Raw genomic sequence first — 13091 nt, forward strand, 5'->3', positions numbered from 1 at the left:
GATGCAACAAATACAACAACAAAAAGAACAGCAACAAATGGAACAACAAAAACAACAGCAAATTCAACAACAAAAACAGCTACAGGTACAGCAGCAGCAACAACACCAAAAACAGCAGATGAAGACTCAAGCCAAGCCCCAACCACAGCCCCAGATACAGGCACATACGCAGCCTCAGTTGCTTGCGAAGACACCGTCTCAGCCTCAGCTTCAGCCTCATGCATGGGCTCCAGCCACATCTCCTAGTCAGCCCCAGGCTCAGCTTCAAGCTCAAGCACAGAACTGGTCTCAGGTCAGGTCGGCCTCACCTATGCAGGCCCATGCCCAAGCTCAACTCCAGGCCCAGATTCAGCCTCCGCTACCGTCCCACATCCAGCTACGTAGTCATCCTCAGTCATGGTCCCCAGTGAGGTCCCCATCGCCTATGACAGCCCAGTCCCCTACTCCAATGGCTCAGCCACAAACACATGGTCAACCCATGGCTCAGCCACAAATGCAAGGTCAGCCTATGGTCCAGCAACAAATGCATGCCCAGTCTAGGCCTCAGGTACAAACCCATACCCAAACTATGACCCAGCCTCAAACCCATGGCCAGACACAGAATTGGTCCCAGGTTCGAGCCTCCTCCCCCATGCAGCCTCAGCATCCCCAGGCTCCAGCTCAGCCCCATCCTTACCCCCAGGGTTACCCACATGCACAGAGTCCACCCCAGCAGTGGCAGCCTTTTCCACAAGCCTTTCCTCAGACTCCAACAGCACAAGCTTATCCATCTAACCAAGCTCCACCACAGCAATGGAGACCAGCTGGGCCACAGCAAGGGCCACAGCAAGGGCCTCCGCAAGGACCCCTTAGATATCTTCCTACGGGGGGACCCTACAATCAACCTCTGCCGCAAGCACAGGCCCAGCCATGGGCTCATCCACAGGCCCAAATCAGGCCCCAGAGACCCATGCAGCAGCAGCAGCAGCCTCAGACACAGGCTTATAATCTGACTCAGATGCAGCAAGGCCAGGTTGTGCAACAATCCTGGGCTCAGACTCAGCCACCTCCCTCGCCCCAACAGTATCCTCAGCCTTATCGTCAGCCTCAGCCTCATATCCAACCCTATGCACCTTCTCAGCCACAGCCGCAGCGCCAACCACATCCCCAGTCTCCTCCACAGGCACAGTTCCAACCTCAGCCTCATCTTCAGCCTCAGCCCAGGCCTCAGGCTCACCAGTCTACCCCACAACCCGCTCAGGTCCAGCCACCTCCACAACCCAAACCTCAGCCACCTCCACAACCCAAACCTCAGGCGCAGGTGCCGCCACAACCAAAACAGCCTGAATCCCCTCCACCAGCCAAGATCCAGGTCCAGTCGACTACACTATCCAGGACCCAGGCCCAGTCACCACCACCACCACCACCACCACCACCACCAGCCCAGACCCAAGCCCAGGCCCCTCTCCCACTGGAGACCCAAGCACAGTCACCCCCACCAGCCCAGGACCCTCTCCCACCGGAGACCCAAGCACAGTCACCCCCACCAGCCCAGACCCAAGCCATGTCACTTCCCCCAGTCCAGACCCAAGCCGTGTCACTTCCCCCAGTCCAGACCCAAGACATGTCACTTCCCCCAGTCCAGACCCAAGCCATGTCACTTCCCCCACCAATGGCCCGAGCACAGTCACCTCCACCACCCAACACCCAAGCCCAATTACCTCCTCCCACACCCATGACCCAAGCAGCACAATCCAAACCGGAGCCTACGCCGCAACCGCAATCGCCGCAACCACAATCGCCCCCACAAGCAAAACATCAACCCCAAGCGCAGCCCAAGCCCCAACAACAACCCCAACCACTCCAGCCTCATGTCCTGCAGTTCACCCCTGAGTCCCCAGAGCTTCGCATCAACCCTCAGGCCCTGGTGCAGGCCCCTCCTGAGGCCCGTACGGAGGCCTATGCTGAGGCCCAGGCTCTGGCCAGGAACAGTTTTGAGGAGGCCAAGCACTGTCTGCTGCAGCACATTCTGGAAGCTATCAATGTCTTCCAGAATGAAAAGGGCTTCTCTGCTGAACAGGCGTCTGTTAAAGAGGTAAGCGTGGTTATCTGTGTTTATTTTTGCAATACCACTTCAATAATAACATTCTAACTCTCCATAATTAGAACTCAGAACGTCTTTAGAACTTATGGACGTTAGTTAAGGTGCTAGAAAAAAATCACACCCAATGTGAAGTGAGCGGTGGTCGTCGATTGGTAATTGGTGATGTAATACAGGCTACACACACGCACATTGCTATGGCAAAACACTGGGGGAAATACATTGCTATGGCAAAACGCTGAGGAAAAAGACTAGGATATAAGTCTAGGATGTAATTGGTGATGTAATATGGCTACACACACTGCGGAAAACACATTGCTATGGCAAAACGTTGAGGAAAGATAGGTTGGCTACAGATAGGTCTAGGATGTAATTGGTGATGTAATATGATGTAATATGGCTACGCACACACACATATTGCTATGGCAAAACGCTGAGGAAAACACATTGCTATGGCAAAATGCTGAGGAGAAGTGGCTACAGATAGTGGCTACAGATAATTGGTGATGTAATATGATGTAATATGGCTACGCACACACACATATTGCTATGGCAAAACGCTGAGGAAAACACATTGCTATGGCAAAACGCTGATGAAAAGTGGCTACAGACACACGCACACAGCGGCGGCGGACCGTACACGCAGACTACGCATGCTGCGTAGGGCCCCCGACCAAAAAGGCCCCCCACCGCCCCCTCCTCAGCAGAAAAGAACGACTGCTGCATGGTTAATCGTTTTCAAACCGAAATCGCGATGCGAAATCCCGCGATTAGCGAATCGCAAAGGCCACGGTTTCCCAAGCAATATGGAGACGTTTTAATTTTTGAAATCCCTTCATAATTGACTAAGGAATGATCAAATCAAACTGTGGTGACTTTCTTTGCTTCTGAGCATCCACACGCTGAAAGTGAAAGTGAATTTGGCACAGTGGCCACTGTGCAGGACTCTGCCAGTGCGTGGGAACTAGGGGTGCTGCAGGTGTTCCAGCACCCCATGGGGAAGTTTTCATTTTTTTATTTAAATAAGAAAAGAACAAATCAAACATAGCAAAAATACGTTGCCTGTTGTTGTCGTTTTTTATTTATTCATTTATATATATATTTGTATTTATATATATATATTTCCATTATAAAATGGATTAAAAAATTATAAAAAATATTAGGCCTATTATTTTTCAAACAGCAAATATACGTTGCCTGTTGTTGTCGTTTTTTATTTATTCATTTTTATATATATATATATATATATATATATATATATATATATATATATATATATATCCATTATAAAATGGATTAAAAAATGATAAAAAATATTAGGCCTATTATTTTTTCGCGGGCGCTCGCTACGCTCGCGCCCGCAGGAAGGCCCCATAGCAGAATCACGCTTAGGGCCCCCATGGGCCCAGAAACGGCTCTGCACGCACAGCCACTCTTAGGAGCGGTTTACCACCGCTCAAAAAGATATCTCCCCAATAATTATTAATTATATGTCACTGTCGCTTCTTACCCAGGAGACACTGAGGGCTCTTGACCCAGAGCTACTTGAAGAGTTCCTCAGGGCAGCTGAGAGCATGGAGGCCTTTTGCACCCCCTTCCAACTCAGAGACATGGAGTTCTTCACCCAGTCTGTCAGGACACAGTGGGAGGTAAGCTAAGACTTTAACTTGTTACTTGAACCCTGGGAGACAGTAAAGGAACTTGGGAGCATAATTATGGACTTGATGAGGCATGCATTGCTATACACTAAAATAGAAGGGATGAACTCTCATTCAGTTTTGATACTGTTTTTATCTTGGGTGTGCTTTTTAATGACTCGTTTCTAGGATTTATTTATATTATTATTATCGGTTATTTAGAGTATATTTAAAGTAGTCTTTTTTCTGCACTGTTTATTTTTTTATTCTTTTATGAATTGTTGCTGTCTCACACTGGGAGAAACATAATTTCGTTTGTTTTTTCTAAACCTGCTTGCAGACAGAACAAAAAATGAATTAGAAATAAATAGCCGGGGCCACTGTGCCAAAATGAGAGAAGACCTGTGATGTCATGACATACTCCAAATTTTAGTTTTTCCTATTAATTTGGTCAATAAGGTACACAGAATGAGAGGCCTGCTCTGCCGGAAACACTGCGAAAAAAAGTTTCCCATTGACTTCACTATACTGGAAAAAAACACATCAAAAACTAACTAAGGGTTCTTCATGATTCTGAATCCATTGCAAGCATTTGTTTTGCATGAAAACCATTCCTTGGGCTAGATTTCAGCCTCTCAAACCTGTGAAAAGTGATGAGTCATCACTTTTCACCGTTATTTTGGTCAGTTTTCTAGCCCAAGGAATGTTTTTATCATGCAAAACAAATGCTTGCAATGGATTCAGAATCACCAAGAACCCCTAGTTTGACCCCTCACATGCTACTTAAAGCACATTCTTTTTGGTGTGTTTCTTTCCTGTATATTGAAGTCGATGGAGTGAATATACAAATGGCCATGACTTTTTTTCCGGCAGAGCAGGCCTCTCATTCTGTGTACCTTAATGACCAAATGAATAGAAAAAACAAAAATAAAAAGTATGTCATGACGTCACAGGTAAAACCTTATTCTTTGAGCTTTTGGGCCTGTGGCTCCCCGGCTAAAAGCAATCTTGAATCTTTTATGGTTCTTGCAATTGTATGTGGGATATTATTTAGGTAAATGGCTATAAAATAAAATAAATGCATAGCTGAGCATGCTTCAGCCTTCTTCCGCAATTATTTTTATTTTTTACATAACAAAAGAATGTTATTACATCACATCAAAAAAAGTTATTTACAAGGACAACAGCAGAGTAAGTTTTCAGAAAGCACTAACACTAAATGCACTAAATGTCCTGAGCAATATTCCTTTATTCTGAATCGATCGTGTGAAAGAATAGTGGGAGGGCATGGAGACAAATAGTTATTATTTAATTGTTTCCGAGTTATACCTGTACACGTCTTGTAAAGTAATTGTGCAATAAATGTGCAACAGCATGTTTTGCCTTGCTCGGTACTTCTCTTCAGTTGGAATGTGTCTGATAATCGCTCTAGCATGTCTTGTATACTGTTTGGAATAAATCGTCTTGTTATGTGTTCTAACACGTCCTATCATTTAATGTTTTATTTATCTATATTTCTTTTCACGCAGGCTGTGAGAGCTGACCTCTCAGGCTTTTTGCTACAGTTTAAGTTTGAACAAAAGAGGAAAGAGTTTATTGTGGCTGTTACGCAGTGCGAGGCACACTTAAGCACCAGACTTGCAGCCGGAATAGAGGCACAGGTACCTGTACTGTAGCTCCGTCCCTCATGCTCAAGTGTTTAGCAGGCATGCTAAGGTGGACGGGTACGCAGACAGCTTTTTGGGTTCATATCATAACATGCTATGGTGGGCAGGGACAAAGCTAGCTCTTTGTATTCACAATTTCTGTTTTTTTCTCACTTCCTTTTCTTCTGTGCCTTCGTGGAGACTGTGTCAATGGGACTTGGTAAACACAATTACTTGTTTCTGGTGTCTTGATTAATTGTTTTAGAGCAGAGGTCCTCAACTGCACTGGAAGCAGGGATTTATGATGATTGTGAAGTCAGTACTTCTTAATTGACTACATTTCTTGATTTTTATGGGCTATCCCAATTGCCAGGAAAGGAAGTTATATCAGAGGCTATCTTTGAAATGTTCGCTGTGACTCAAATTGGTTGGTTGAAATTCTGCCCACAAAGACAGCCATCAAAGCCAAGACAGTATCAAGAGAAGTTCATGTAAACTTCTAAGGTGCCTTCATGTGACCAATATTGAAGCCAGCCTTTTGATGGTAGCTAATCAGACAGCGAGGGACCAGGCGGTTGCCCTCATTTTAACACAGTTTGTGTTAAAATGTAATTTAGCAAAAATATTCAAAAACTCCAGTTAATCGTGTTAGCATTCAAATAGTTTTGATTCATGTTATATTAAATTACATGCCCTCTGTGGGAGAAACGACATACTCTATAATATAAAACAAAATAAGGGCTTATTTGGGTTCAATTCGGAACCTGAGGCTTTTCGCTGCATGTCCTTCCCCATCACTCTCTTTCCCTGCTTTCCTGTCTCTCTCTCCCCCTGAGCACTATTTGAATAAAGCATGAAAATGCCCCAAAAAAAAGAAAAGAAGGGTTTATCACTCCATCCTGTGCACTTCTGTGGGCTACTGACAGCCTTGGGATTCATTACGTGTTGCCACTTGCCATGTGGGTTGGATTTACTGTACTCTTAAATTTTTCCATGTATAATGGATATCTTCCCTTCCCTCCCACCCTTATGTTTTTCTGTGTACTATTTTGGAAAATAATTTGAAAATGTCATATTCTGAGTTTTGATCCTTGCTCTGCTTAACTCTCAAATACCTGGAACGCACCCGAGTCGCGTTAGATTTGAACCACTTTAACCATTAGTTTATGCTTTAACTATTGAAAAATAGCAGATATACAAGCTCACAGCGCGGCACCGAGTGCCGCGCTGCGAGCTTGTAGATCTGCTATTTTTGAAAAATCGTGAAAATGAGTGCAAGTCTTTGAATATCTTTGACCCGATCTTTGACCCGACTTCCAAATCCTTCTTCTAAATCATGCTGTTCTCAAACTTTTTCATGTCAAGGACCCCCAAAATTACACGTATTCGGCCGCAGACCCCCATCTCAAAATATGTTGTTCCAGGGACCACCCAGAAGCAAATATTAAAGTTACAAATGTTCGCTTTTAAGTAGATATATTCAAAGACTTACAAAAAAAATCATGATTTTTCAAAAATAGCAGATCTACAAGCTTGCAGTGCGGCACTCGGTGCCGCGCTGTGAGCTCTGATCTGCTATTTTTCAATAGTTAAAGCAGTCAATAATCATAGGCCTAAATGGGTTAACCCTACACCCTTTCATCTGCCTTTCATTTGCCTTTGTAGGGCAGATGATTCAACTAACAAGATCAAACTAATATTATTATGTGTTGTCACGGCTACCAGTCTTGTTTCTCAGCGGAGGGCAGCTTGGCCCAGGCTGGACAGCACCTCCAGAACCTGAAGGAGCTGTGCGACACACTGAGCCCGGAAGACGCACACCGCCTGGCCCAGGCTCAACTCAGAGAGTGTGAGAAGAGACTGGCTGCCATCCAGAGGCAGTTCAGTGGGGACGAAATGCCACCCACTGATGCTGGGTAAGAGGGTGCCGTTTAGTGTGATGTTTAGTGTAGTTTGGTTTGTTTTTTGTGTACATTTTATTGGTTTGGTGTAAGTGGAAAATAGTTTAGCTTAGCTTGTAAGTTAATAACTTTTTCCATTGTGGAGATACAGTATGATTTATCTTCTTATTGGTTGGTTGCAGTGCTCATATATTTATCTTAATTCTTTCTTCTCCAGGGTTCCTGTTGAACACAGTCAAGACCCGACCCAGCAGAAAGAATTGACAAAGACAAGTGACAAAACTGAGGTGCCAGTTATATTCTGAATGATATGTTTTATTTTTACTTTACATTATATACATATATATTTAGGTATTTTTAGCTTCAGACCGGACTTGTGCTTTGAGCACGTAAAAATGTAAAAATGTACAGTATTTATCCAGGAAGTGCTTTGCAGACTTTGGGCCCTATTTTCGTCCTTACCCCATATCCCTAAACCTTTTTAAGCGCTAAGCTCACAACGTGTTGATGTAGGTTGGCTATTTGAAGTATCTTAAGATGTTTTTCTAAAAAATTACAGATAAGGGGTAAGGCACGGACGAAAATAGGGCCCTTTCTCTCGAATTCCTGCTATAGCACATTGAACATACATTCAGTTCACAACACCTGCACACATGGGAGCCATAGAGTATATATAAAATAGAGAGCGGACGAGCCCCGCCCCCACTATCATTTCAATGCAAGTGCTCAGTGGCGTTTTGAAGCAACCGCTACGTGCTAGCATGTAGCTAATCCAGGTGCATTCTGGGGGAAATTGGCCACTATTTAGAGACCACAAATGACGTCACGCTGCTCTCCGCTCACAGGAAGGATACCCTGGTAGTGGGGCCAAACCCCCAGAATGCACCTGGATTAGCTACATGCTAGCACGTAGCCGTTGCTTCAAATCTAGCCCTGGGTTCTGGGGGCTTGATGGGAGCTGCCCAGTACAGCCACAACCCTTAATGGTTTGTTATTAAGCTGATCAAATGTTAACAATTGAAATCACTATTTGGTTTTTACTTTGTTCATCAGGTACAGCAAGTGATTGTGAAGAAATCGTTTGTGGAAAAAAGGGTGATTGAAAAGCAGCCTTCTTTAGAGGAAGATCTGGCCAGAAAAGAGGCTTTGGAAAGGTAGACTTAATTTCTGATTATTGTTGCAAAATTGTATTTCTTCTCTTAAGTGGGTAAATATATCTGAGAAAAAAAGAAGAGATGTCTTGTTACTATGTATGTACAGTATGTTGATTTATTAGATATACAGTACGAAATATGTATAAATAAGGCAATATCATTTTGGAGAAGGGATATGATGTGTGTAAATACTGCAGTCTATTACAAAAGTACATACAGTAACTACAGTTCAAGCTTCACTTGAACTCTAGTGTAGTGTAATTTTGTATTGTTATTTCATGTTACTACAAATAAACAGACAGCTAAAACGCCATTTTGCATGGGGTCACCATGCACAGCACAACAAATGAGGATTGAGCAAAAGCAGTGCCACATAAATGGTGGTTCAAAACAGTATAACCCCTTCATCAACTTCTTAACTGATGCATTCCCAGATTCGAGAACTCTAAGAAGAGCCTACAAGCCCAGTTGGCAAAAAATGAACAGAGCATCCAGGATGTCTCCAACGACTCTCTCTCTCTCAAAGGACTGCACACCCGGCTGCAGGAAATACAGGTACGGTGCTCTATAATTACCTTTAGCCCACAACTACTTTAGACGCATTGAGTTGCAGTTGATCATGACAGCTCCAGATGACAGACAAGATATGACTTAACTGTTAATCCCTGAAGCGATATTAGAACAATGGGACCTTTAAGGAACAGGATATAGATAAGGCTACTCTCAAGTCTCTACAAAAACTAAATCAGGTTATACAAAATATCAGAGGCGGGCTGACTGCTCTTATTAATGCATTATGAAAGTATGTCTTGGGTATCTACAGATTTAGTTATTTTTGGTTGAACTAACTTTCACCAAGACATTTTTACACAACCTTCACAACCAGCTCAGTGGCCTTGTGGTTAGTGTCCGGCCCTGAGACTGGGAGGTTGGGGTTCAATTCCCAGCCGGGTCATACTAAAGACTCAGAAAAATGGGACCCAGTGCCTCCCTGCTTGGCACACAGCATCAAGGGTTGGATTGGGGGTAATTCCCTGTGACATACTGTACTAGTGTCATGTCCAGGGGGTGTACTTGGACATCAAGCTGCCTCACGCTACAGAAACAGGAGATAGGCTCCTGCCCTATGGGCCTCATGGCTCGGCAAGGCTTACTTACTTTCTCACACACACACACACACACACACACACACACACACACACACACACACACACAACATGGCTTTGTGTTGTTTTTTCATCAACCCTGCACTTTAACTGTAATGAGACACATTCATAGCAGCTTTCAAACATAGCATAACCAAACATGTACATTCATATTGGGTCTTGAGATCACTGTCCTGTGTCCTCCCTTCCCCTCGCAGTTCCTGCGGCAGGAGACCGAGGCCCTCTGGTCGGACTTCGCCCACCAGTGCTCCCAGCGCTCGCAGGGCGGGAAGGAGGCGGGGCTGGAGCAGGAGAGGGCGGAGCTGGCGGAGCAGTGGCGGCGGCAGCAGGGCGACCTCCAGAGGAGGGGCAGCTCGCTGGGCGCCGCCCTCAGGCAGATCGACTCCACAGAGAACCACATGGTGGACTTCACAGACAGGCTGGACCGCTACCTCCGGCAGCCCAAGGACGTCACCAACTTCACCCTGGCCAGCGCCAACATCCTCACCGACATCAAGGTCTGGGGTGGTTTGTCTTCTCTTATTAAAGCTGATGTAAGGGGGGCGCCCGCTGGCCTACCGGTCCAGGTGCATGCCACATTACAGTAGGTTCAGTGTAGCCTGACAGCGTGTCACAGGTTCGATTCCCGATCCCGGCTACCTTTGCTGCGTGTCACTCCCCATCCCTCTCCCCATTTTCTGTCAGTCTACTGTCCTATCAGTAAAGGCATAAAAAAGCCCAAAATAGTAAAAAAAAAAAAAGATGATATAAGTAATTTTCTGATGACATAAGCAGATTTTTTGGCGATTGCTTATTTGTATTTTTAAATGTTATTGGAAAATACTATTTATTATCTGTGAGAAGCTCTGTAATTGGTCCAGAAAGTACAGCCTGCTTGTGATGAACCAATCAGGGTGTCTCGTTCATTTTTGCCCTGGGTCGGCCGGTTCATGCACCAATGAGCTGCTAGTGACAGAGCTTCTCACAGATAACAGAAAGGTTTTGGAGACAGACTGCAGCCCCTAGAAGTGTCACAGAACTAGATTTTTTAGGGAGCATTGTTAGCTGTCTGAATATAATAAAATACAATTTAAAAATAAAAATAAGTAAAAACAAAAAATTTGCTTATGTCAGCAGAAAACTTCTTATATCAGCTTTAATGTCGTTAATTTCCACGTCCCCCACTGCTGCTACCAGCTTTAAATATATTTCTTCAGTTCTTTGTTCCTTTTCTGACAGCAATTAGATCACATTGGTTTGGCCAACCAAAACAAAACTAACAATCCTTTTGCCCCTATTTAAAAAGTTGCACACTGCGGTGCATACAGTTTTGCCGAGCGTCTGTGCAAACACAATTGGGCCGTCTTCAGGGGAGGGAAACCGGAGATAATTGTCACTGCACATGCTCCTACGGGTTGGGGCGGCACCTGTCAGCAGGTAATGTTGGGCTGGTGGAGTAGGACAAAGGTTCTGCGTCCTCCCGGTGGGGGCTCCTCGCTGGCAGGTGAGCCAGTAGGATACAAGAGCAGTTTAGTTTTTAATGACTAAATTGAGGAGAAAAGGGGGTAAAACAAATGAACTAATTTAGACCTGGACATTATCTGTGTCACCTTTTTTAAACCAATTTAACCATTATTTTATACTTAAGCAATTTTTTCTTCATCGTGAAAATTTTTGCAAACCTTTGAATACATACATTTTTTTAAGCGAACATCTGTAACTCAAACTTTTCTTCTGTGGTGTCAAATATTTTGAGATGGGGAGTCGGCGGCCAAATTCATATAATTCTGAGACATATAATTCTGGGGGTCCTTGACATGAAAACGATTGAGAACCACTGATAGGCCTACAGCAGCATACGTTCTTTCAGAAAACTGTTAGGATTCAGAAGACATTTTATAGAATCGGGTCCTCAGGTCTAAACGGGTTAAATAATACGTTCATACTCTCCTATAGGAACTGGAAGGCGGTATCCAAAGTGAACTGGACCAGCTGTCCCGGCTGGACTCGGAGTCCAGTGACCTGGACCCTCGCGACAGCGCTCCCCTGATCCGCGAGGTGGAGACCCACCGGGCCAGCCTGGACCAGCTCCGTCAGCAGGTCCGCAAGAGCGAGGCGGCCGCGCGAGCCCTCGACCGCTTCCTCATGTCCCTGCGCACTGTGGACCAGGACATCTCCGGTGTGCAGGCCGCCCCCTGCAGCGACCCCGCAGTACTGCAGGTTAGTGTTGGTTTCTTCCTCAACTAAAAACTATGACGATTTTTTATTTTTTTTAAAGCATCGACTAGCTTTTTTCACTGACGAAAACTGACAAAAAAGCGGACTAAAAACTAAGCTATGATGACTAAAGCTATGATTAAATATGTCACAATTGTGTGGACAAATGAAAACTCAACTAAAATGTTAGGGGGGGACTAGCGGAGAAGACATGCATTTGAACTAAAAGACAAGTAATTTATGTTTGGATGTGCTCTGGTGTTGCGCTCTGAAAATAGCAGATCTACAAGCTCACAACGCGTCGCAGCTATTTTCAGCATGCAACCAAGTGACAAATCACCTTCGAGGCGCACCAAAACACACTTTTGTCGACAAAATCGACTGTAGATTTAGTCGTCTAAAATCGTATGACATTTAGTCGACTAAAACATGACTAAAACCAAATTTCATTTTATTCAAAAAAATAATGTCTAAAAAACTAAATCAAACATTGCTGTCAAAATCAACACTGACTGCTAGGATAGATAATTAGCATTTGTTAGGTTTTTACAGTATATACACCGGTAGCTTTTTTACTGATTAGGTAATCAGTTTACCTACGTTATTTTTGTCTAGATTGACATTTCTATGCATTTGATGTATTGATGTTGATGTATTGATGTATTGCCTTGCTTATTGTATTGATGTATTACCTTGCTTATTATTTTAAGTCGCTTTGGATTATAGTAAGGGGAACAAGTAAATCGTTACCAAGAAATGTCTTCACCAATGGGTTTCTAAAGGTGTGTAATAATATGTACTAAAAGGTTGAAATTCAACTCCCGGGGGAAACCTCATAAAAAAATGATTTGTGTTTGTGTCCCATTAACTTTACTATACAGGAAAAAAAAAAATAAATAAATATGCTTTAAGTAGCATGTGAGGGGTCAAACGAGGTTTTTTTTCATGATGCTGAATCCATAGCAAGCATTTGTTTTGCACGAAAAACATTCCGTGGGCTACAAATGGCCCCTACAAAACGGTGAAAAGTCATGATTCATCACTAAACCATCGTTTTGTGCGTCCGTTTTTAGCCCAAGGATTGTTTTTCATGCAAAACAAATGCTTGCAATGGATTCAGCATCATGAAAAACCCCTAGTTTGACTCCTCACATGCTACTTAAAGCATATTTATTTTTTGTATTTTTTTTCCTGTATAGGCTAGTAAATTAATGGGACACAAACATAAATCAGTTTCTTTATGAGGTATCCCCCGGGAGTTGAATTTCAACCTTTTAGTACATATTATTACACACCTTTAGAAACACATTG

General features: G+C 43.9%; 1 protein-coding gene across 1 annotated transcript in view; it reads left to right on the forward strand.

Annotated features, from left to right (window-relative positions):
* syne2b (spectrin repeat containing, nuclear envelope 2b) overlaps positions 1 to 13091 on the forward strand; it is a 298695-nt gene that overhangs the window by 53670 nt on the left and 231934 nt on the right. The window contains exons 19-26 of the mRNA XM_080751129.1: positions 32 to 2074; positions 3595 to 3729; positions 7089 to 7279; positions 7482 to 7551; positions 8318 to 8418; positions 8853 to 8973; positions 9782 to 10081; positions 11520 to 11783. Of these exons, the coding sequence (XP_080607255.1) occupies positions 32 to 2074; positions 3595 to 3729; positions 7089 to 7279; positions 7482 to 7551; positions 8318 to 8418; positions 8853 to 8973; positions 9782 to 10081; positions 11520 to 11783 (3225 nt within the window). The remainder of the gene's footprint in view (positions 1 to 31; positions 2075 to 3594; positions 3730 to 7088; positions 7280 to 7481; positions 7552 to 8317; positions 8419 to 8852; positions 8974 to 9781; positions 10082 to 11519; positions 11784 to 13091) is intronic.

The sequence above is a fragment of the Nannobrachium achirus genome, assembly GCF_963921795.1.
Source record: "Nannobrachium achirus genome assembly, chromosome: 20".
In the NCBI taxonomy this organism is placed as follows: domain Eukaryota; kingdom Metazoa; phylum Chordata; class Actinopteri; order Myctophiformes; family Myctophidae; genus Nannobrachium; species Nannobrachium achirus.